Source organism: Neofelis nebulosa, chromosome X (assembly GCF_028018385.1).
Source record: "Neofelis nebulosa isolate mNeoNeb1 chromosome X, mNeoNeb1.pri, whole genome shotgun sequence".
Taxonomy (NCBI): Eukaryota; Metazoa; Chordata; class Mammalia; order Carnivora; family Felidae; genus Neofelis; species Neofelis nebulosa.
Window position 1 is genome coordinate 33,687,769 of NC_080800.1, and position 26,661 is coordinate 33,714,429.

Sequence of the window (26,661 nt, forward strand, 5' to 3'; positions counted from 1 at the left end):
GAAATAATCTTGCAGAATTTTTACTGACTCCATCTTAAGATGCAGTATATAGTACAAGCATTAGGAAAATTTTACTCATTATCTAACGTTCAGCTCAGCAATGACGTTCTATTATAGTTCTCTTTTCAAGATCATAGGTATAAAAAACTCATACACAGTGCATTGTCATGGTTAGACACATGGACTGTGGTGACGGGGTACCTGGATTTAACTTCTGGCTCTACCATGTATTAATTGGGTAACTGGGCAAAACACCTAGTTTGCTCATCTGTAATATGGGGCTAGTAATAGCTCATCCTTCATAAGTTTTGGAATTTATGGGAAATGATATATGTAAAGCACTTGGAATTTCACCTGGCACATATGTGTCAGTTGTGATCATCAAATATATATTTTTCTCGAATCTTTTAAGAGTAGAATATTTAAAGGAACAGAATATTGAAAGGCATTAATTAATTAAGACATTAGTTGAAACATTAAAACGTTAATTGAAAGTATTAATTGAAAAAGTGTCTCTTTTCCAAAGTCTTCCCTAATGTGCTTTAGAGGACGAAACAGCTATTACCTTTCCCCTGCTAATCAGCAGAGGCATTCCTTTATGAAAGCGGAGATACTGCCTGCTTCTTGGAATAGCTGTCTACCACAGATAAACATTACTCTGAGCTACTGGGTGTGTTCAGTGTGTAAATAGATTGTGGGAACACGAGAGGCTGGTTTTTCAAGTTCCTTCTCCTAGCGCTCCATGAGGGTCAAGTAGACCAGCATTGTATACCTTGTATGTCTGAAAGAAAAGTGCATCTACAAAATACTCTAACCATCATATTGAGGTAAGAGTCATGTGCTTAGGGGTCTTCAGGGTGACATCACCTTTCTTGATTTTTGATCTCTGTGTGGTCGGGGGTTGGGGTTTGCTTTTCAGGAAATGAATGACTCTTTCCACTATTTGACATGAGATTTTACAACGAAATGAGAAAGAAAGGAATATATACAGAAGGGACATTTTGACCGTTGGGCTGCTGTGTAAGTTTGATGGCTTGAGGAGGGGAATAGAAGCATCTTCTGGTTCCTAGGGCTTAATTGAATCTATAAGTTGTAACCTTGTGCTAGATCCTACTGAACAATGAGTGTCTCCATGAACAAATATATATCTCCTAGTGACATAAAGACATCAGGTTCACAGCAGAAGTCCTGTCACTTTACCAAAAACCGGTCGCACCTTTGTACATAAGGTAGCAATCCTTGTGTTCTGATTTTCTTTCATTTGTTTCAATCTCAGATGTTTTATTTAGCATTGTTGAATAACAGTCCTGTTCTTGATATGGTTAAATATCCAATGTGGTTATATGTTTAACAGAAAAATTGCAAAAGTCTGAAAACTTTGGAATACTTTCCACATGAATGTGGTGTTTTTAACACCATGAGGAAGTGAGATCCTGACTGAATATGAACGTATACTAGAAAGATGCATCAGGTTTTCGGAAAATTCTTTTTTATACAGACTGTTTTAATTAGCAGTGCTTTCTTTCTCATTTAAGTGAAAAATGCATTTTGGAACACAATATATCAAACCAGGTACTTGGAGAGAAAAGGTGTTATATATTTAAAGCATTCCAAATCATGTATAGCAAATATTACTTGTATATGATGACGTATTTTAAAATCTTAGCCTCCTTAAAATGTCTTTAAAGCACAGGAATTTGGTGTTTAATTTTTTTACTTTATAATAAGATGTTTGCATATTTAGACAACAGCTGAAGCACAAGACTGTTACAATTTATACCCCATGACTTAAGTGCATGAAGACATTCAAATGGACTCTAGTGAAATCCTTCAATGGATCTATACATCCCTGAGTGTGTGTGTACACATTTACATATGGACAACTAATATTGGGGAAACAGATAAGAAGGAAGATGAGAAAATGTCTTTTTGTTGTCAAATCACGGTTATTCTGGGCACTTAGGATTTTCTGAAATTCTCTGCCAGCCAGAGTTTGGGAGTTAGCTGTGTTGTCATTCAGTTTATTCCAGTTTGTTAATGTCTTCTAATTGGTTTAGGGAATGGAATAATATTTCTACCTCTTTGTGTCTTGGAGGCACATTTAGTATTTTTGTTGAAACTATTTTCTTATGCTTATTTCGTATGTTAAAGAAATGCAGCTTTAATATGTGGAATGAGCAGTTTGTTTTACCTAAGCTCTCTTCTACAATGGCATATGTTATGCCTGTTTTGCCAGCATATGTAATAACTTAGCTAATCATCTTTAATACTTTCTATTTAGAATCTACTTGTAACTCTGTTTTTGTACATCCCATATGCTGCTTGTGTATGTACTGTTACTCTCACACGTTCACCCCCACACATACTTCCCCACTTTTGGAGGATTTCACAGGGTTCTTTAACTTCTCTCCAACTTGGTTTCATTCCTGGCTCTGTCTTTCTGTGGGTAGTAGCATTGCTTCCTGTGACTTCTGCTTACCATGCTTTCTCCACATCTTTCATCACACCTAAGCCAGAGACATCCAATTATACTGAACACAGCAGTAATAAAAGAGGTGGTTCCATTGCTTCCATCATTTGTAGAGCTGGCAACTGAAGTGGCTACATTAAGTTCTGGAAGATCATCGGGGAGTCAGGTAGACCTCTTCGAGGTACAAACTCTGATAAATACATACACTCTGGGATAGGAAATTTACTTGATCTGGTTTTTCTCCCCTTTCACCCCAACACGTCTCTAAGAGGTACTTAATAAAATCTGCCCCTTCGTGCCTTGCTACCCATTCTCTCTCTTTTTAAAAAATTTTTTTAACGTTTATTTATTTTTTGAGAGTGAGAAACAGAGTGTGAGCGGGGGAGGGGCAGAGACAGACAGACAGACAGACAGACAGACAGAATCCGAAGCAGTCTCCAGGCTCCAAGCTGTCAGCCCAGAGCCCAACGCGGGGCTCGAACCCACGAACTGCAAAATCGTGACCTGAGCCGAAGTTGGAAGGTGAACCAACTGAGCCACCCAGGCGCCCCCCGTTTTCTCTTTTAATAAAACCCCACTTTATTTTAATTTCCCTGTGATATAACATCTATCTTTGTCACTTTATTGGCATTGCACTTCCAAGGGTCACTTGTGTTGCTATTAGGAAATCTAATTACATTCATTCGTTCATGCATTCGTTCAGTAAATATGCAACTCTCATGTCTGCCTTTGTGTACCTCTAGTATAGTTAGGAAAGATGTTAATTTACCTAAATAATTCATTTCAATTATGATAGGTGCTATGAAGGATGCTTTTCCAAATCCTCATTCTATTTGACTACTTTGCTCTATGTGACATTCATAATCACTTCCTATGTCTTGAATCCTCCCTTCCTTGTTAATCCATGACTCTATATTATCTATTCAGCTACTTTTCTACAACTTTGCCTCTCGCTGTCTCCTTCTCTTCCTTACTTGTCCGTTCCCCCAAAGGTGTATCATTTGGCCCATAATCTCTTTCTTCTTCTCCTTGCCTGTGATGTCCCATGAAACCATAGTTTTAAATATCACCTCTAAGTGAATGCTTGTAATATATCCGTTTCCAGATTGTTCCATCTATTATGTATTTTCTCACTCGTATGTCCAACTGTCACCTAATATTTGTCATGGTTGTAGCCAAACTCACTGTCTTTCATGTCCTCCTCTTTTCATCCATGTTTCTGCTAATGGTGTTGATGGTCTCCTGGTTTTGCACATTTGAAACCTCGGAGTCACTTTTGATTCTGACTTTTCCTTTGCTTTCAATACCCAAACCATTATCAATTCCAATTATTCTTTTCATTACAATAATGTCTAGAATCATTTCTCCTGTATCTTTTTGGTTATTATTTTTTTCTTTTATGCTTTATTTTCTCATCCTCTCCTCCCTCAGTCTGAGAGCCACTTAGAACTCGAGTTCTTGGTTAGACCCCACCTCCACCAGAAAGTCCACGGATATCTTCTTTTCCCAAACCTTGGTGACAGTATTATAAGTGTGATAGAAAGAACACAGGCGTTGGTAGCCAAATATCCAGCCTTAAGTTCTTATTTTAACATCTAGGGCCTCCTGTGCACTTTCTCTCTCTGCCAGCCTCCGTTTCCTCACACTAATCCTATCTCATGCGGTGGTCACAAGAAACAAATAGGATCTTGGAGACGAAATCGTTTTCAAGTGTGAAGCACTATATAAACATTAAAGTAAGATTTGCTAATAGAAGAATAAGAGGCAAGAACAAAGGTCCTGGGTCTTAAATACTGAGACAGTATAGTGTAGGCACTGGGAAGCTGGACTCTCCAGCCAGACCACCTGCTTTTGAATCCTGGCTCTACTACTTAACAGCTGTAAGAAATGAGGAAACTTAGTTAGCTTCTCTGTTCCTGAGTTTCCTCTTCTGTAAAACGGGGGTAGTAAAAATTTCTACTCAAAGGGATATTGTAGGATTGGAAGGGTTAATAGACGTAAAATACTTAAAAACAATGCCTGGCACATTTTAAGTACTCTTAAGTGTGGAAGTGGTGGTGGGGCATGTGGATACAAGGTGGGAATGATATATTAGAATGGAGTTACCTTATGCAGATCAGTGCCCCATCAAGGGTGGAAACACACAACCACAGAGTGAATACGTATACTTGGCTAAATCCCTCGTGACTCATAAAAAATGGTCCTCCCCTCTGCCGCAGAATTGAGCAAATGTACATCGAGGAGCCATGCATATTCTGAACAACCGGTTGGGGTTCAAGGATAGGGATAATGGTCTTTCAGACACTTTGGGGAAGTTAAAAAGGAATGGTAAATAGTTTGCCTTTTGGAGTCATGAAATATGTCAGTATTTCATGGAATCAAAATATCAGTATCCAGATGTCAAAAAAGAGACAACTATCCTCTGTATTTTAGAAATTTCTTTCTTTAACAAGCATAGGCTTATAACATTTCACAGTGCAAGGGACCTTAGAAATTCTCTTCTTCTCAATTTATAGGCCCATTGGCCAGAGTATGTATCTTTACTCACACAGTAGTTTAGTTTGAGCGAGGGTTTTTTTCCCCCATGTTAAGAAAACAGATAATAATACTTAAAACATTCCACGAGTGGTTTCAAGTGCTTTAAATTATTTAAACAATTGAATCTTCATGAGAATCCCACAAGATATCATCACCATCATCATCCCATTTACATAAGAATAAATTTAGGATCATAGAGGTTATGCATAACTAATGATAATTGAGCCAGGTTTCAAACCCAGGCAGGCCAGGGCCAAAGCCCATATTCTCCATCACTGAGTCCTATCATCTCGGCACCTCTGTGCTCTGGCCTTTGGTTATGCTGCTCCAGTCCTCCTTGACAAGTGCTATTAAATGCTTGATAGTTTTTCATAACATATAAAAATTACTAAAATGAGATTTGCACTAAGTTTCCCAGTGTCTTTGCAAGAGGAGTCTGATTTTTTTTTTCTCGTCTATGATTCTGTATGCGAACATCAAAGGTCTCAAATAATGATCTTCTCTATTTCCTAGACAGCATATCATACTGTAAATTGGCGGGTACTTTGCACTGTTACTTCATTGTGGTTTCTGGCCACAGGGATATTCTCTTGAATGTGTGTTCGTTTCCATCTTTGTTTTTGCTAACATTTCAAAAGTTCAAATTCAGTATTTAGAATTGCTGTGTTATTTCATTTTCCTATTTTAACTCCTTGTTCATTTAAGTGTTCTTTCACTTTCGTGTTTTTCTTTTTACTTTAAGCATTATTGGCTACGAAAATAATTTACTAGGCTTTTACTTCATTTTCTTCTTCACTGAATAAAAATATTAAAATCAGTCTTTCCTCCACTGAACCCCTTCATAACTTTATTCATTTCCAAGTAGACATAATACCGTTTGTAACTCATGTTAGAGTTTAATTTAGCAGTTTCCAGTCCTTGCAACAGTTGACTTATCCAGGCTAATTTGATTTAATCTTTCTAATCGAATGCCAGGAAGCACTCTGTTCCTACATTAAAACACGTCCAATTCATTGAGGGGTCTGTGGTTCATGTAAATAGACTTCACTTTGGTGTTGTACAGTCAGAAAATATTCCCAAAAGCGTTATCAGGACTTGGAGAGAAACTAGGAAGATGTATAAAGAAGCAACTTTAAGAGGTACTTTTTAAAAATAAATAAATAACTAAAACAAGTAAAAGTTTTCCAAACCAAACAATGTAATTTTGAAAAACTCATTGAACATTAACAGTTTATTCTAAGAATGGAAATGATAGATTTTACCACAGAATATGGAGTTGGGATGGGAGCTGTGTGTAGAGAAATCATACTTGGAATGTTGCCATCAAATAATGATGTTCCAGGATTCAAAAATAGACTTTGAATCTAAACATACTTTTATTTGGATTGCAAATAGTTCAGCAACAGCCCACTTGGTAAACACAGACCAAGAAAGGTCGTAATAAACATACTTATTTAATTCATGTGTCGAGAGTATAGAAAAATCCATTAATAGATCCTCCCAAGAGCCGTTTGTAGACAGCAATGATTTTTAGTCTCCTGGCGTGAAATTACATTAAAATCAGTACATGATTAAAATGTTTGAAATGAATTTCATTTAAATCAGTTGATATATCAAGGATATGGTCTCAAACAAAGCAGTAAGGGCCTAATAGAAATAGGCATTTTTTCCGACTTTCAGTAAATAATGGTATATCCAAAGATGTCTGTGTCTACAAACAAATGTATGATTTAAAAGTTTTACATTTTGGCTAGGACTAGACATATATTAAAACACATTTTGTGGGGCACCTGGGTGGCTCAGTCCGTTAAGCGTCCGACTTCAGCTCAGGTCACGATCTCGCGGTCCGTGATTTCGAGCCCCGCATCGGGCTCTGGGCTAATGGCTCAGAGCCTGGAGCCTGCTTCCGATTCTGTGTCTCTCTCTCTCTGCCCCTCCCCCGTTCATGCTCTGTTTCTCTCTGTCTCAAAAATAAATAAATGTTAAAAAAAAATTAAAACAAAACAAAACATTTTGTGACAAAGAATCACTGCCCTCTGGTTAAGAAAGCAGCCCGGGGAAATAACTACAAGGAACTCCAGTCAATAATTTGGAAAAAGAAAAGACTAGAATGTTTTGTTTGCATTAGCCATGCTTAAGAAGGAAGAATTTAACTTACTTCAAACCGCTCATAACTGTCATCTAATTTGGTTGGCTATTACTGAGTTTGAGCTCCAAACACAGGAAGGTTATTTCTAAATCAGTTATATACAACAAACAAAATAGCTATTGATTTTCTTTCAAGTGAATTCCTGTTTGACTTTTTTTATTGTCCTTGTGAGTAATAGTTGTGTGTTTGGTTTTATACTTAAGCACAATAGGATGTAACTAAGTATTAGCACCACACAGATCTACAGAATAGGTTCCTGAACAATGAGGATAAAATCCAGGGATAATATTCGATTGATTATATTGAAAAACTATTGACCCTGGGTCAGCCAACATAAAATGTAGGTCCATTGCTGCCACTAATAATCTTAGTAACTGGTCACACTTTCTGTAGTTTACTATGACCCAAGGATTATTCAAGTGTTTTTCATGTAACCATGATCACGTCTTGGTTTAGTCATGTCTGTGAGTCATTTGACCTTGGTCAAATTAAGTACTTCTAGAAGTATCTCCCTGGGATATTTTTTCTCCTCCCCTGGTTTCTACCTTTCTTCCTGGTTCATAGGCTCACCCAATCTGTGCTGGCATCTATAAAGCTGTTGCTGATTTGGCCTTGTTCCCAATGTCTCACCAATTGGCATCCTCTCTATGACCTTTTGTCAACAGTAGAGGAGCCTGAATTCTCTCGGCTCGTAGGTCTGCTGGTCCCTGTAGACTTCCTCTTATCTCAACCATGCTAAGTTCCCCTCCCCCAGCTGAGCTCCTCAGGCCATGCTTGCAAGAGCCAAGTAGCATCAGGCCCTTCCTAACCTATTTTTCTTTACCCTCTCCACATCCTGACCACTGCTGGAGGTTTCATTTCCTTTTTTAGTCAGGAGAAGCTGTTCCAGTGTCTTATCCTACGTTTTCTTTATACTGTCTTCTAATAAAACTTGATGTTCTGACCTCCAAGCTTTGTTCTTGGTAGAGAGAACACCTAGCTTGAGGAACATTTGAAGAAAAAGAAAACATCGAGAACAGTGTTGTTTCCCAAATGATCTGTGGCAAAGAACCAGTTCCTTTGTTTTTAATTTTCCAAGCCACCTCAGACTAACACTTTTTTGTAAATTGTGTTGTGTCATGATTCCATGGATGACACACTCCTTTGGCATGTCACTGTCAAATTTCTATAAAAGTTTTTAAATGTTATCAGTTTTGTATGTGTCTTGTCCCAGCACCAGTATGTGAACCACGTTTAAATATTTTTATTTTTTTAAGTTTTATTTATTTATCTTGAGAGTGAGAGAGCACGTGTGCAAGTGGGGGAGGGGCAGAAGGAGGGAGAGAGAGAGAGACCCGGGCAGCCTCCACACTGTCAGCGCAGAACCCGATGTGGGGCGCGAACACAAGAACTGTGAGATCATGTCCGGAGCCGAAGTTGGACGCTTAACCGACTGAGCCACCCAGGTGAACCACGTTTAGAGCAGCATTGCCACAGACCCCACCTTTCCTAGGAACAAAGGATCTGTATTTACTGCAGTCCATCTTTCATTTTTCTGATGTGTCTGTATGTCCATCTTTGTACAGTCTTTTGGTGCCTACAGATGTGCACCCTCAAAAGCAGGAGTACTGGGCCTTGGTATAAGACTGACCAAGACAAAATTATGTGGGTATACAATACAGTATAATGGTCGTGAACACAGTCACTAGAGGAAACCTGGCTTATTTGGAATCCCCCCTCCACCACTTGTGCGCTGTGTGGCATTGGGCACGTGTTTTAGTCTCCCTCTGCCTTGTTTTCCCTCTCTGTAATATGGTAATGATAAAAATAAGTAACTCCAAGTGTTGATGCGACGATTGCATGACTTAACATATGTAAACCAAGACCCTGTAACAGTGCCTGGCCTTTGTAAGTAAGTGCTATGTGAGTGTTTACCATCATTTTTACCATGAGCCATAAGGTAAAGGAGTTAAGGCAAGTGTACTAATGAAGCCGGAAATATACAACCCAATGTAAAATAAAATGCCACATGGATAACAGAACAGGTATAATTGATTATGATTTGGATAACGTGAGGTATAATAAGGGTTTCTTTTTGGCTTTGCGTTTGCTATCTGAGGAATTCTGTGGCTTCACATGGAACAAGAGTATGTGACAGGGAATGATGCTAGGCATTTGGCATTAGCCATTCCTTTTGATTCTCCCAGAAACCCCACGAGGTGGATATTATCAGTATCTCCAGTTTACGTAAGAATAAACTGAGGTTCAGAAGGATTAAATAGCTTCTTTAACATAGTAGGTAGGAAAGCTGGGATTTCCATTCAGAGCTTCCTGACTCCAAAACCTGGAGTTCTTGCAATTGGCTGTTTGAGCTGTCCATTGGAAACCCGTGGGAAGTTTTAAAACTACAGTGCCTTACCACCAAATTCTTTTTTTTTTTTTTTTAATTTTTTTTTTTCAACGTTTTTTATTTATTTTTGGGACAGAGAGAGACAGAGCATGAACGGGGGAGGGGCAGAGAGAGAGGGAGACACAGAATCGGAAACAGGCTCCAGGCTCCGAGCCATCAGCCCAGAGCCCGACGCGGGGCTCGAACTCACGGACCGCGAGATCGTGACCTGGCTGAAGTCGGACGCTTAACCGACTGCGCCACCCAGGCGCCCCTCAAATTCTTAAATTTGATTAAAAAAAAACCCCAGCTCTACTGAGAGAAAATGCACATACCATGAGATCTACCCATTTGGAGTGTGCAGTTCAATGTTTTTTTAATATATTCATACATTAAACACCATCCCCACAATCTAATTTTAGAACATATTCATCCTGGGGTGGGCCTGACAGCAAAGTCCCTGAGGTCTTAGCTTCAGGGCTACAGACCCTGTAGGAGATCTTGAATGGACTTCAAATGGTCGTGAACCTTTTTTAGGATCCACAGCTCTTGTTATCTTTCCCAAAGGAGTAGAGATGCAGGGGTGCCTGCGTGGCTTAGTTGGTTGAGCCTCCGCCTTTGGCTCAGGTGATGATCTAACTGTCTGTGAGTTCGAGCCCCGCGTCGGGCTCTGTGTTGAGCCTGCTTCGATTGTGTGTCTCCCTCTCTCTCTGCCCCTCCCCCGCTCATGTTCTGTCTCTCTCGGTTTCTCAAAAATGAATGAACGCTAAAAAAAAATTTAAGGAATAGAGATGCAGCTCAGATGGTACTAAGAGACTCTAGACTGGTGTGTTCTCAAACTTTAGGGTGCATGCAAATCACTGGAGCCTCTTGTTAAAATTCAGGTTCAAATTTAGTAGGTCTGGGATGCAGTCAGGCACACAATAATTTTGATTATAGGAATACTAATGTGAAACAGATAAGTGAAATATGATCTGCCCTACAACCCCATTCTTCTCATTGGTGAATCTGTGTTACCAAAAAACCAATCAACAAACAAAACCAGACACGAATATTCAATCGCTTTTTGTTTTTTGAATTTTGTCAATAAAATATTTCTGGCATCTGTTTTCTCTTATTATGTAAGTATCTACAAAATAGTTTTGCCTCTTGGGCCAGAAAGCCTAAAATATTTACTGGCTGGCCCTTAATAGAAAAATTGTGTTAACTCCTAGTGTAGACCAAAGTATGACCACCTTCGAGGAATAAATGTTATTCGTCTTACTCTCCACAGCTCTTTGCTGCATTTGGCAGACATGGCGTTACCAATCAGATGGCTAAGAATAGTAAGTATGAGGGGCAGCAAGCTGGCTGCATTTATGGATATTTCTTCCTCTAGAAAAGAGGTCTGGGTAGGTGAGAGTCAACTTTTGGTTTAGTTTACACGTAGATCTTCCTGGAGTTGCAAGCTACTTGCCTGAATAGCATGGAGAGCTTTCCACAAAGGATCTAGTGTCTTCTCAGCTAGGTCATGTTGACAAGACTTTGGAAGCGGGATTCTCTAGGAACAATTTGCAATCCACAAAGACAGCTTGGTTAATTGGGGTTGGATGCTAGTTAGCTGAACTTACCGGCAGAATGTTGCATCTTTTTATACCAGCCTTCAAGCCCCCTAATGTTTAAGGTGTTTGTTAAGGGTTAGGGTTATCTGACCATGAATTTTACATGTATGAAGACATTTCTGCTGATTTTCCAACATTAGCTCACTTTGATTCCTGTGAAAAGGATCTGCTAAAACATTATGACTCTTCGAAATTCTCCAGGCTTCAAGTGGTCTCCTGCACTATAATCTTTATTATCAAACTTCTTCTCAGGTGTCCATCTTGAACTATTCTTTCCTTTGGTTTTGATAAACAACTTCAGATATCCTTACCGGTAACTCGTTTTTAGCCTGGACCTCTATTGTCTGTCCATGTATCTCTCTACCTTTGATGCAAGACGTTGTCTGTTCTCAACACCCATACCAAATAATCCTTGTTACCACAAGGTCCATAACTGGTGGCCAGATTTTAGCATGCTCCAGGGGGACAAGTACAAAGTGTGACCTTGACGGAATTAGATTATACACCAAGATAATTGAAGGATTTACTAATTATATTATTAGAGGGTAGGATGTTAGGGCAAGGAATTTGTGATATAACCCTGGATTGGGGTGAATTTACTGATATGGTGCATTTTCCAAAGATCCTGGGTTTAGTGTAGTACTTCATGTAGCTGGAGGGATTTGTAACAGTTTACTTGATTGGTTAATTGAAATATTAACTTAACGGTGGCCTACATAGAGTCTAAGTGATATACTTGACTCTCAATTCATTAGACTCAACTGCATACCCCACTGCGTTGATTATCCCTTCTTAGTGTTTCATCAGCTCATTTTGTTCCTTTGTCCCTTCTTTAATCATTATTCATCATGCTCCTATCCCGGGCCCTTTTCATATGTTCTCACTTGCATAACCTTAGGGACCACATAAACACCAATGATTCCCACTGAAATGCCTCTAGTGTAGACTTCTCTGATGCACTGTAGTTCCATATTCCAAACGCCCTTTTGGACAGATCTTTGTTGATGTTTGCCTCATGAGCACTTCGACCTCAACATGTTCAAATTTTCAAATTTTTTCTCTCAACTTTTTCTGTCTTGTATCCTCTATCTCTGTTAACAGCATTCCATCAGCATTCCATTTACTCCAGTCCTATTGAATCAGAATCTCTGGAGGTGAACCCTCCGGAATCTGTGTTTGAGCAAGTCCCATAGGTGATTTTTATGTACACTAGCATTTAAGAATCTTTATAGTTCCCTATGCTGGAAGCCTCAGAGTCATACCCTCTCCTGTTTACCACCTACATCTAGTTGGTAGCTGGATCTTATTGAGGTCATCCCCAAATGTCTAAAAAATGACCCTTGGGTCCTTCCCCACTACCCCACTTGTGCTTCCTAATCTGTCCCTGGCACTCCTGCAGGAGCCTCCATGCTGTCTGCATAACTTCTGCCCTCTCTTTTGTATAATCACTGAATGCTGGTATCTTTCAAAAGCCAAATCTAAGAGAGAAAGCTGACTGTGCTATTTCTCGACTTAAAAGCACTCAACAGCTTGATGGCATGGGAGCAGTTTTCAGACTTTTTAAGGTCGTGGAACTCTTTCTTCAAATAGAACCGTGCCAGGAAACCCAACTTATAGAACAGATAAAAGCAGAGCTGCTCTGTTTGAAGCAGGGGTCGGCGCCACAGCCTTGGCCACTCAACCTGCCTTGCTGCGTTTCCTAAGAAACCATTCCCAAAGACACAGTTTGAAAAACACTCGATAAAGTCCAGATGCTTTATTTGGATACCACATTCCTCTCTGGCTGGCACCCTCCTTCTCCTCACCTCTCCACCATTAACTCGGACCCCAGCCCTGGGATTATTCATTATTCCCTGGACTAGTTGTATGTCCTTGTGACTTTTCGTATTTACTGTCTTTACATACTTGAATGGCTACTCGCCTCTTCCTAATTGTTCTTTTTCTTTGAGTTCTCACAGCCAAGTTGGCATTTATAAGACTGTTCTTTTTATGTGTATGTCTGTCTCCGCTAGAAAATGGAAAGCTCCTTGGGATATAGCCCATGCTTTCTTCCTCTGGGTATCCCCTAGATCCAGCATAGTTTCTGACACATGGTTTTACACATGCTTATTGTGACCCATTCTCTCTCTTCTTTGGTTTTATTTTTTTCCAGACCGAACATGCCTTAATGAATTAAACATTACCTTAAAAAACAACTTTATTAACCTCAAAGCTATATGACAATACTACTGAAATATTTTCCTGTTTGATATCCGAGCATAATAATCCATGGAAATATGCATTGTGTATCATGGCATATGAAGCTGAGCTAATACTGGTACAATGTATTTTTGACAGCAGTGACATTTGCTGTCGTTTTTTATGGATAGTGTATGTTATGTGTATTCATTGTAGAAACGTGAAATTAAAGACAATTATAAAGAAGAAATTAAAATATAGCCATAATGTAACTCCCCAGAGATAGACCTAATATTTTGACTTATTTATTTCCATTCTTTCTTCTGTAATATTTAGGTGTGTATACATTTCCTTTTAAATTGGAGCCATAGTGGCACCTGGGTGGCTCAGTCGGTTAAGCGCCGACTTCGGCTCAGGTCATGATCTCACAGTTTGTGAGTTCAAGTCCTGTGTTGGGCTCTGTGCTGACAGTTCCAAGCCTGGAGCCTGCTTGAGATTCTGTGCGTCTCTCTCTCTCTGCCCCTCCTCTGCTTGAGCTCTGTCTCTGTCTCTCCCTCAACAATAAAATTAACATTAAAAAAAATTAAAAAGTAAAATTAGAGCCATAGTGTGTAAGTACTTTTATATCCTGATTTTTTTCACTTCATATTATGAGCCCTCCATCATGTCATCATATACGAGAATCTTAGTATTGTTGAGAATCTTACTAATAAAAATTGTGGACTTTCTAAGCAATTTCCAAGAAATTTGTGAGTTCTTTTTTTTAAATGTTTATTCATTTTTGAGAGAGAGAGAGAGAGAGACAGGGAGGGAGTGAGGGAAAGAGGACATGAGCAGAGGAGGGGCAGAGAGCAAAGGAGACACAGGATACAAAGCAGGCTCCAGGCTCTGAGCTGTCATCCCAGAGCCTGACGTGGGACTGAAACTCACAAACCGCAAGATCACAATCTGAGCCAAAGTTGGATGCTTAACTAACTGAGCCACCCACGTGTCCTTGAAATTTGTGAATTCTTAATGGAAAGTCTAGGAAACTAGAGAAACAGACCTGTAGGCATTTTGTGAATCAAAGGGAATGGAGGAACATTTTGACTAATCTTTCTTAGTGACATATCGCTTAACTTCAGTGTAAAGGCAAATGGACGGAGGGGTCTAAGATTTTTTGAGCATCTGTTATGTGCCAGATACTGTGCTTTATATACATTTCACATTTTATGTACTTTTTAATACATGTATGTACATTTTATATACACTCTGTATACAAACATTTGAATATTCACAACAAACCAAGGAAGTGGACATTCATATTCCCATTTTGCAGATGAATAAACTAAAATGCAGGAACTTAGAATACCTTGTCCAGGTTATTATCTCAGAGAGTCAGATTTTAATTCCATTTGTTTCTCAAGCTTCACACTGTCTCTAACAGCAACTCTGAGAGGGTACACCGAGGTTGCCTTTGATTGTGAAGGCTTTGTATTAGCAACGCTTATCCTGTGGGGCATAAACCTTTGGGTAACCACAGTTTCTGAGCCCCTGAAATTACCTCTCTTTGTTAGACATTATACATGTCTATGATACATTAGAATATATTTATACTTTTTCAAAGTAGAGAGTCTGTGGTTCTTGGCTGTCTAAGGTATCCTTCAAAAAGCTTTATGTATTTCTCTTGCAGATAATGGAGCATCCACAAGTCTTGCAGAAACCCTTTGAGGAGACTGTAGTTTTACTTGCCAGGCCCTGCACTGAGAACATTATATTTTCTTGCTCTCTTACCTTTTGTGTGTCCCTGGAACCCATGGAATACATTTTCTCTGGATACTCACCAGTACCTCTGATACTGTTTGTTTATAAGAGAGTCTCATACAATTTCCATGTCTGCTAACTGTGCTACCAAGTCACTAATATGCGTCCCTGTGTGTAAAATAATAAGAACTCTTGCATTCTTTCTTCTTCACAGCTGAGCGTTTCAAACCGGGCTTTGCATATCTAAAAGTACCTATACTTGTACTGACCCAGTAGCTTCATTCCTATCAAGAGCTCAAAGAATGCATGACCCTTGATTTGCAAACTTCCTGGTCACCACACTCTTATACACCTAATATATTAGGAAGTGACATATGGTAAATTAGAGAAGGGTACGAACTCTTCACTACAATCCCATTCCATTGGGATTGAATTCACTTCCCTTAATCTGGGATGACTTTAGTAATTTGGTTGACAGATAAAACATGGTTGAAGTACTGTTCTGGGACTTCCGAGGGTAAGATTTAAGACGTCTTGCAGCTTCTGCTTTGGCCTTTAGAATGCTTGGTCTAGGGAAAGACAGCTGCCATGTAAAAAGTCTGACTACCCTGAGACCACCATAAGGGAGAAATCACACATGGGTGTTGGGGTCAGTAGCCCCAGGTGGGCTCCCAGCCAGCTGTTGACATCAAGTACCAGATATGTGAGTGTGTCGTCCTTAACATCCTACCTAGTCCAGCCTTCAGATCACTTTGGCCCCAGCTGCCATCTGACAGCAGCAGCATCAGAAACACAAAAATGAAAGCCTCCCAGTTAAGCCCAGTCAATCCAAAAAAACTGTAAAAAGTAGCGATACGTTGTCTGAAGTCACTAAATTTGGGGATAGTTTGTTACTGAGCAACAGGTAACTGAAACATGAAGGAATGAGTGCACCTGTTGTATTTGGAGCTAATAAGCTCCACTTATATAGAAGGTTTCCGAGGAAATTCCAGTAATGTTCTTCCTACATTTTGTATGGTGGATCCTTCTCTTGTCCTCACATTCTCCCTGCTAATTTTTTTTGTAATTAAGTGAACTTTTCTGTTCATTTTGCATACATCTGTTGTAAAGACGGCAATGTTTTATGACATTCTGTAACAGAATTATTGGAAGAGGGCTGTCTGGTTAAATAGAACCTACTGCAGTCTAAGAAGATGGCATCCATAATAAAGAGGCCACCATCATGTCCTTTACAGTGGCTTCAGGGGTAAATTCCACTCTAAGCCCATTAGTATCGCACTGATTCCCACTGAGTTGGAATATTGTCCAATTTTTCCATCCCAAGCATCTGCCCAGAATATAGTTTCTTTTTCCCAATTTCATTTTGACATAGAGCATCACCCCAGGCTGACTGAATGTTCTCCCCTGAGATAAGATGGTATATGTATATATTCCAATTTTTATTGTAGGCATTGCTTCTAAGATGTTTTATTTTTTATCTCATCCGTTAGACGTCCAAAATAAGTCTTACGGCTAAAATCATGGTGTTGGCAGGACTTCCTTCTGGAGGCTCCAGAGGAGAATCCATTTCCTTGTCTTTCCCAGCTTGTAGGGGCTACCTGCATTTCTTGGCTCATGGCCCCTTCCTCCATCTTCAAAGCCCATTTCTCCAACCTCTACTGCTATCATCACACCTTGTTTCCTGACTTTAACTCTGCTACCTCCCCCTACTAAGGACCCTTGTGATTGCATTGGGTCCATCTGGATGATCCAGGATAATCTTCCCTTCTTAAGATCCTTAGTCACATCCGTAAAGGTTCTCATGACTAGTACATGAGCGTCTTTGGGGCTGTTATTCAACCTATCAAAGGTACCTAAGCTAGATTAGGAGTCAGGCATTTAAGCAGATGCCTGTGGATACTTAGGAGTTAGAAGGTGAAGAGGTAAGGATAGGGTATTCCAGGCGCAGAGGCTTTTAAGTAGAAAGATCTGGAGGTGAAGAAGCCACAGCTGTTTTAGAGGAATCAAGTGCTGAATGTAGTTAGATGGTAAATACATGAGAGAGGGGTAGGCAAGAGCCAGATAATAAAGGGTTTTTAAAACCATATTAAACAATTTGAACTTCTAAGAGCAAAGGGAAAACACTGAAGGATTTTCAGCACGGGAGCAACACTGGTCAAATTTGTGTTTTGGAGGAATCTGATGTAGGAGAGCAAGATGGAAGCAGGAAACTAATACTGAAAAGCCAGGGTGGTATCACCCAATGCACAATAAAATTCATCATTGACCATCAAAACGAGCGCATCTACCCAGCTTCCCTGTTGCTGGCAATGTCACCTGTACTCTTTTAAGATAAAATTCTTAAAATTATTTTTGGCTTCTCTTTTTTCCTTCTAACCCCACTCAGCCACCACACCTTCCTGCTTCTTGAATGGTTTAAATATATAAAACATATGACTATATGAATGTGTCTCAAATAATAAACAATATGGAAATAAATTTCATTTTTTCTCTAACCCCTGACAACCTAGCTACCATCCCTATAGGCAACATGATTAGCAGGTCTGTATGTATTATTCTATGCCTTTTCCTATGTCTTTGTGTATATTATAAATATGCATATATCAATGCCATTGCATTAGACACATATGCATTCGAAATCATAAATATAATCCCTATTTTGACTAGCAGTGTAGTTTAGATATTCCCATGTTGGTACATATTTTTAAATATTTTCCTTTAATATGGAACCGCAGTATTGCTGTAACATGAGGCTATTTCAGAATTTTCACTGTGGATAATCAGGCTACAATGAATAGCTATTCATTATCCTCACATGTACACACGGTTATTAATTTTTCTGTAAGATAGATTCTTGGGGTGCCTGGGTGACTCAGTTAAGCATCAGACTCTTGATTTCAGCTCAGGTCATGATCTCACAGTCTTGAGATCAAGCCCTGCATCAGCCCCCATGCTGGGCATGGAGCCTGCTTCAGATTCTCTCTCTCCCTCTCTGTCTGCCCCTCCCCTGCTCACATGTGCGCATGCGTGTGCTTGCTCACTCTCAAAAAAAAAAAAAAAAAGATGGATTCTTAAAAGTGGTCAAAAAATGCATGTCTTAATTTTTATTTTTTTAATTTTATTTATTTTTGTATGTCTTAATTTTTAAAACTTCATTGAGGTATGAATGACATACAAAAAACTGTACATAGTTCATGTACACAATTTAATGAGTTTGGAGATGAGCATACACCCATGCAGTTATCACCACAATCAGTGCCATACACATATCCATCACTTCCAAAAGTGTTCTCCCATCCTATGTATATATATATGAATGAAGGGTAAGGCACTTAGCAATTTTTTTCAGTGTATAACACAATGTTGTTAACTGGAGGCATTATGCTCTACAGTGGATCTCTGGGGATTACTCATCTAGAATAACTGAAACTTTCTACCCTTTGACCAATTTTGAAAGATTTAACTCATCCTCTAAGAAGGGTGACAAGAGATGTAAAGCCTCTGAGATTTTACCCTCCTTTCAAGCTACCAAGTAGGACTGTCATAGTTTTATGGATGGTGATTAAAGACCTCCCACTCCGGGGTCAAATGCCGTGGACTTGATTACTCAGAGCACAGAAAGTCTCATGAGCTTCGTGTTGGCATCGGTTGCCCTTGTCCTCGAGTGCCCAGGTGAAAATAGTGCATGCAGTGGACTTGTGTAACAGCTGAGGAACCCTGAACTTAGGGAACCCAAATTTTTTACAGTGAGCTTCCAGCAAATCTGCCCTCTGCCCTGGAGAGAGACTTTTGCTTTGTCGAACAGATCGTTAGCAAATCTGTCCTCGGCTCCAGAGACAGACACAGTGTCTTTCCTGGCTGGTCACCAAACAAACATCCTTGGAAGGACTCCCCAGAACAGAAGGGCAGCTAGTGCCTCTCCTCCCAAGACATGGTAGATATGGAAGAGAGCCACGGAGATTTCTCTCTCAGCTAGGGATTGAACGGATTTCTCCTTCCATCGGTGGGGCCTAAGCCTGCCCATTTCCACCCACTCTCATTAAACAATTGGATGATACACATTTTTGTATTTTACATTTTTATAACCTAATGGAAAAGCTAAAATGTTTTCTCCTTGTTATAATTTGCATTTATATAACTAGTGAGCTAACTGAGCCTCTCTTCATGTTTCTATGATTCGTTTCTGAATTGCCAATACTGTGAGTTGCCTATTCTTATGTGCACCTTATTTTATTGGTTCATTTTCTTGTATTTATCTCTTTAAATTTTTTTTAATCTTTATTTTTGAGAGAGAGAGAGAGACAGAGCACAAGTGGGGGTGGGACAGAGAGAGAGGGAGACACAGAATCCAAAGCAGGCTCCAGGTTCTGAGCTGTCAGCACGGAGCCCAACGCGGGGCTCGAAGTCACAAACTGGGAGATCATGACCTGAGCCGAAGTCAGACGCTTAACCGCCTGAGCCACCCAGGTGCCCCTTGTATTTATCTCTTTATATTTTCTAGATATGAATCCTTTTCCTGCATTATATGGAATCATCACTTGTTTTCACTTTATTTGCAGTGGCTTCCTTTGTACACTTATTTTAAGTTTATATATGATCTATTCTCTGAAACTTTTTGGGGGGACAGTATAGAATTTTATATAGGTCTTGGTAGTTAAAAAGCATGTAGAGGAACTATCAAATAAGATTTAAGTGTATCTTCTCATTTTTCTTTAAAATCTTTCTCTTTTGAATTTATTTAGATTTTCTCCTTGCTGATTTCTCTTAGGATAGAAATAGTCTTCTAAAAGAAGTAGGATAAAAAGTCTTTGCTTTAGAAATACCAACATACGTGATGCTGAGATAAGAACCAGTTAATGTCATATATCTTTTTTCCAAACTGAGGGTTCTGTGAAAGTTCACAATTAACATTAGAATATTAAAGACTCTGAGAAGTTCTGTAGAAGAAAAATAATTTGATTTAACTCAATATGGAAAAATTTTTGTTGGACTGAAGAACTTTTAAAAAAATTCCATAGAATATCTCATGACATCTTATGAGATGCTATTGCTTCCATGGAGGCATTGAGAGGCAGTCACATATCACATTAGAAGCAGGGTCCCTGAAACCACAGTGCTCTGAATTACTACCTGAGCATGTTAATTAACTTCTCTAGGCCTCAGCTTTCTCATCTATAAAATGGGGGTATTAGGATTTATTTTGCAGGGGAGTTATAAGGATTAGTTGAGTTCTATAAGTGTTAGCTATTACTGTGTAACATTCTGAGGATGCCACTCTTGGAGCATCACTATAAAGCTGGTAATATTTTCAATTGGCCTCCCTAATAATGTTCAGAGAATCAATACATTGTGAAGTTTAAAAAAATTCAGTTATATTCCCATTGAATGTTGCACACAGTTGTCTATGTAAGAATAAACTGCTGTACTGAAAATAATGCTTATAATTTCACACTATCTGCCTTTGAGTCTGTCATAGTGAAAGAACTATTTATTTCACTCCCCACGGCGTGTTTATCTCCATGGTCATTCTCACCATTTGACAGTCATGTGGATTCTTGCCTGCTTGTCTATTTGTTTTTTTTTTTTTTTTCAACGTTTTTTTTTTTATTTTTATTTTTGGGACAGAGAGAGACAGAGCATGAACGGGGGAGGGCCAGAGAGAGAGGGAGACACAGAATCGGAAACAGGCTCCAGGCTCCGAGCCATCAGCCCAGAGCCTGACGCGGGGCTCGAACTCACGGACCGCGAGATCGTGACCTGGCTGAAGTCGGACGCTTAACCGACTGCGCCACCCAGGCGCCCCCTGCTTGTCTATTTGAAAGACACTCCCAAGTGAATTTTGCAAATGCTGTTTCGCCTGTATCCTGAGCATTTCTAAGTCTGCCAGAAATCTTCCTAACCGTTGTGTTGTCACACAGTGACAGAAAAACAGGAAATTGATTTTATTTTTATTAATTTCATCCTAAGGGCACTGCCAGAAGTAGTTCACTTTTAAAGCTGCATTTCAAGTACTCCTTAATAAGATATGTTTAGGTCTTTCCTTTGACAAAAATATCAACCTGCATGATTTTTAAGTGTGTTACTCAAAAAATATGCTTTTTAAAAAAATACGTACGTATCTTGGTGACGCTGTGAGAATTTTTTATTATTGCGTCTTTTGTGGTGCTCAGCAGTTAATGATCTGTCCCAATCTGTCTATGCTGAAAGGCAGCAGAACGACTTAGGAACAATTCTGCCATCTTTTTGAACAGTTTTGCAGTTTGTCAAGGCCGCTAGCCAAAGAGGGGAAAATCTACATCTAAAATGTTGCCGTAGAGAGATATGTTAAAGTGAAAGTATTGAAGAATTAAATAAAAATGGATTTCTTCTCCAAATCTGACTAGTGTTTTCACAGCACACTTAACGAAAAGAAAGAGGATCGACTCTAGATAAAATGCTCTTAGGGTTATTTTTACTTCTTTTTTCTTACCTAAGTAAAGGGTGTAGAGGGTACAAGATTCTCCAGGAGGGTCTATGAACTAGCTAAAAAGAGGCATCAAGAAATTGTACAAATTTAGGTGAATTCATCCCACGCCAACTGCTGGTCCTCCAAAGGCTCGTACATTTTTTTTTTTTTTTTGGTTGGTGTACAGAGAACAGATTAAACATAGGTTCAGACTAAACACAGAGGGTTCCATTGGTAGGACCAGGACATCCACTCCTTAAAAAGGAGAGCTCTATGGGAAGCCAGTCCACAATCAGAAGTGTCCAGGAAGAAGTGAAATTCAAGCAAGAGGATATTTCCCTTTGGTCGTATGATTTGAGTGGTTGTGTGTGTGTGTGTGCGCGCGTGTGCATGTGTTTATTGAAATTCTAGTTAACATACAGTGTGATATTAGTTTCAGGTGCACAATGTAGTGACTCAACACTTCAATACATCACCCTATGCTCATCACCACAAGTGCACTCCTTGATCCTCATTGTCTATTTAACCCATGACCCCACCCACCTCTTCCTCTGGTAACCATCAGTTCTATAGTTGAGTGATTAATGTCATGAAATCTGCCACACTGACGCCCCATCCTGCAACATGGAGCGTGCGCTGCAGGGAGTAAATGGGTTATTTTCATTTTGAGGCCCGAGTGATTCTCCTGTGCTCAGAACCTGGATGGGCATCATCGGCCTCTAGCTCCTTAGATCTCCTTTGTCTATGCCCAGGCTTACTTTCTCCTCTGCCCCATATTTCTCCAGGACTGTCACCAGTTAGATTCCATCCTATTATGCCACCTGGAGGACACACACTGATTTTCTTAGTAAAGTTTTGGCTACTTCTTATCTATCTCTTTGGCCACTCATTTATAAATCAGCTCTGTCAGTCCTGGTACAAATGAGAAAAAATCCAATTAGGGCTAATTTTGTTAATTAAAATCTTACAGGGAAATTTTATTTCTTTTATATCCTTGTCTGATTTCCCATCTTCTGTGTCACCTTCAGATGCTCCGCCACGGCGTCACTGCCCTCCCTCTTTTTATTCTCTTCACTGGGCAGAGCCATGGACCTTTAGAGGGCAGGTCTGCATTTGCAGCCCGAGGCAAGGATAACCATAAGCTTCAGATCAAACATTTTTGTGGCTCCCAACCCCTTGGATAATCTCTAAATACAATTCTATGGAACATTCACATATGACTTTCTAAATCTGACATTTCGAATATAAATATGTCCTAAGTGAACCAGGCTATAATTATAGCATATTCATTCATTGAGTTACCAAGTGGTTTTTCCATTTCAGTGTGAAACCAGATGAACCACACAAGGGGTGGAAAAACCAGTTCCGCTCTTTATCTGAGGAGACCACAGTGGACGGTGATGCAAAAACCAAACCATTAACCTTTCTGAAGAGCCCTTTTTGCTCTAACCTTGTGGCTTTCTGTTCTTGTCAGCCTTGGGGCTCTCTGATCCCTGCTGCCTCTAGGACTTTGGAGATGGAAGAAAAGGCCTGGAGTCAATCTGCAAAGTCTGTGCTGACCAGGGCAGTTTTCTCAGAGGGGGCTAGCTCTTGACCTATAGGAAGAGGTTCTGTTCTGAGTCATTTCAGCAAAGTTATGGTTTGGTGTATACTGTATAAAACAGACACCTAGGGACTTTGAAAAGTTAGGCTCTGGACAAGATCCTGTCCTTTCATATCACCTGAGATTTTGATGTCGGCCTAAACTTAGGGCAACTGCGAGGCCCCAAAGCAGCCTTTGAGTAGGTATCTAATTATGCTTGGAAACTGGCTATAACCAAGCAAGCCAAGCGTAACTTGCACGTAGACTGTAGTCCGTAGACCTGGGAAGGAAGCTTAGGGACGAGGTCATGGGATGAGGCCACATCACAAAACCAGAGAGATCACTCTAAGAGTCCTCATTCGTAAGGGGATGTACAGAGAGAATCCAGGTACCAAGCCAATGAAAGAATGTGCTCAAGAATTAGGGTGAGGAACGCAGCCTGGCGTGCTTCTTATGTTGACGTGGGGTAGTTTTGTAACATCTGTTTCACAGTATGTAATACACACCTGGAATAATTCACAAATCTGTACATCATGAGATATAAACACTCATCTTGAGAATAAAACATTATCCAATATGGTTGAAGTTCCTGTGTTCTCTTTGATTGGATCTCTGAATTCCCCATGAAATCCCTTATATTTATACTACAACTGTATATATTCCTAAATTAGATATAATGTTGTAACAAATTGTTTCCTTCACACATACGGCATCATTCTGCATGAATTCTTCTGTAACTTGATTTTTTTCCATTCAGTGCTATGTTTGTGAGAAACATTCCACTTGATACACATAGCACCGATTTATATTTGTCTTGACAGCAGTGCTCTTTGCACAGTGGTCCTAGTTGGGGGAAGAAGGGAAGGAATAGGAGGGAACCATTTAATGGACAGTCCAGTCTGTGCACTTAGTGTCCCCCAATCGTGACCCCGTTCACCCATGGGTCAGCCACAAGGGTGGTAACAGCACTGGCTGGCAAAGGAAATTAATTATAATGGAAGAAACTGAATTTGCACAAAGAACCTGGAATCAAGGAAATATAAATTATATTTCATGGTAATAAAACACATAGTAATTATTTAATGGTTGCATGTTGATTTTTTTTTTTTTTGAGTAAAGTAGATCACTGTTTCAAAACTTAGACACTATGCGCTATGGGAACATGGCCTAATTAATTCTAAATAATTTTTCTCTCCTTTGCTTTCTCTTTCTTCCCTGTGTGTTCTGTATTCTACCCCAGGTCATCTGATTCCTGCTTTGTAGCATTCTGAAGGATTGACCTTCTTGGAATGTAATCCCAGTGGGGTCTCTTTTCTGTGTAGCCCACTCTGCCATCAAACAGCCGAGTGACTCCGGGTTGATCAGGGGCGCCTCAAGAATCGCGGATATCACTTCACCTGGAAGATTCACCCACTGCTACTCAGAGCTGTTTCTGAAATACCATGTCTAAGAACTCGGAGTTTATCAATCTGTCATTTTTGTTAGATCATGAGAAGGAAATGATCCTGGGAGTCCTAAAGAGAGATGAATATTTGAAAAAAGTGGAGGACAAGAGAATAAGGTAATAGTCTTTTCTCTTTTCTGCCCTTCCCGACTGCTGTCTGTTGGAAGCAAGCTAGATTAGAAATTGGGCAACTGCGACCCTACTGGAGACAAATGTTGGTCAGTGCCTTCGTGGGTTCCCAGCAGTAACCCACATATTAGAAAACATCTTTGATATTTTATCACTTAGCTGGATTGAAGGATGTAATTGAGCAAATAATATAGTGTTTTTTTCAAAAAAATTTCATGTTTATTTATTTATTTTTTGAGAGAGAGAGAAACACAGAGCCCGAGCGGCAGTGGGGAGGGCAGCGAGAGGGGAAGACACAGAATCTGAAGCAGGCTCCAGGCTCTGAGCAGTCAGCACAGAGCCTGATGCTGGGCTTGAACTCACGAACCATGGGACCATGACCTGAGCTGAAGTCAGATGCTTAACCGACTGAGCCACCTAGGTGCCCCAGGGATAATACAGTGTTGATGAGAATGCCCATTCACTAATACCATCATAAGTAGTAGTTAAGTGGAAGGACTGCCAAGGTTTGAATTCCAGCTCCTGGATGTATTAGTTGTGTGACCTTGAGCCAGTTACTCAATTTTTCTGTGCCTTGGTTTCCTCATCCATAAAAGAAAGATAATAAAAGTGCCCACCTCAGAGCATCATTGCAAGGATTAAGGAAGATAATACATGTACAGTGCCTGGTACCTCAGTTCACAATTATTTATTTATAATGCCTTTCTCAGGTCAGTCTTTCTGGGAATTTGTTCCCACCATAGCTGAGAAAAGAAGAAGAGGATCTGGAGAGTGAAAAATTCTCATTTTACCCCAGAAGTCGCCTGAATTTTTAAGAATAAGTCTCTAGGGGTGCCTAGATGGCTCTGTCACTTGAGCGTCTGACTCTTGATTTTGACTTAGGTCATGATCCTAGGGTTGTGGGATCGAGCCCTCCATCAGGCTCTGCCCACCCTGAGCATGGACACGGCTTAAGATTTTCTTTCTCTGTCCCTCTGCCCCTCTCCCCTGCTCGCATGCTCTCTTTCTCCCTCTCAAATAAAATTTAAAAAATAATACGTCTCTGTATGAGTAACATGGAGAAATATGGGCACAGTTGAGTTTCACATCAATTGTAGGCAAGGTTGATATTTAGCTGGATCCCCAAGCATGACCTTCCCTATGTTTCAGCTAGCATCCATTCTGATTGGTTGCATCTTCTGTTCTCAATGGTCACAGCCTTGTTCTGATTGGTTGTCACATACATTAGGATTGGTTGCAGCCTGTACTGTGCTGCTTGTGAAACATATTTAGATATTACATCTCACCCTGATGAGAGGAGCAGAAATAAACACAGTTCCCTTCTCAATGACCACCTACTGTGCAACATATAGATTTTGTGTTTTATGTGTCTCTCCAGACTGCAGTTATTCTGACCACAATGCTGTGAAACTAGATGTCAACCACAAGAAAAAATCTGGAAAGACCACAAAAACTTAAGTTTATTCTCCTTTTTTTTTACTCAGGAGAAAACTTGTCATAAGATTATCTTTATATATTGCAAAAGTATTCAATATGCCTAAAGGAACCAGGATCCTAGAATTGGAAATACATTGAAATATTCTTGATTGATGCTTACTTCATAGTTAAGAGCCCAGAATTTTTATTTTCATCATTAATAGGATTCAACCAATCTTAAAGAAATAAAGGCTTTCATGAAAATTATTGCAATTTTTCTATGCCTAGAATTCAGGTTAGTGCAGTTAATGATTTTTAAAGAAATCAGAAATTATGTTTCTGGCATTTGTATTCCAGTCACAAAAACTGACTAAATTTTCTATTCTGCAAAAAGTTAAATTGTTTACGGGAGGTGAGGTACTAGCTAGTAACTGATAACATGCTGTGGGGAATTAAAAATCACTCTATTCAGGAAAACACAAAATATTTTTTTCTTTCTTTTTTTAAGTTTTATTTATTTATTTTGAGAAAGAGACAGACAGTGGGCAAGCAGAGGAGGGGCAGAGAGAGAGTCTCAAGCAGGCTCTGTGCTGAGAGA

General features: G+C 39.7%; 1 protein-coding gene across 7 annotated transcripts in view; it reads left to right on the top strand.

Moving 5' to 3' along the window:
- SYTL5 (synaptotagmin like 5) overlaps positions 1-26,661 on the top strand; it is a 272,831-nt gene that overhangs the window by 134,671 nt on the left and 111,499 nt on the right. For 6 of the 7 annotated variants that reach the window (XR_009256972.1, XM_058712816.1, XM_058712821.1 and 3 more), the window contains exon 2: positions 24,315-24,635. Coding sequence is in view for 6 of the 7 variants with exons in the window: in XM_058712816.1 (XP_058568799.1) it covers positions 24,517-24,635 (119 nt within the window). In the remaining variant the exon portion in view is untranslated. Of the gene's footprint in view, positions 1-10,795; positions 10,851-24,314; positions 24,636-26,661 lie in introns of those variants that run through there. The other variant, XM_058712817.1, reaches the window with a different exon arrangement.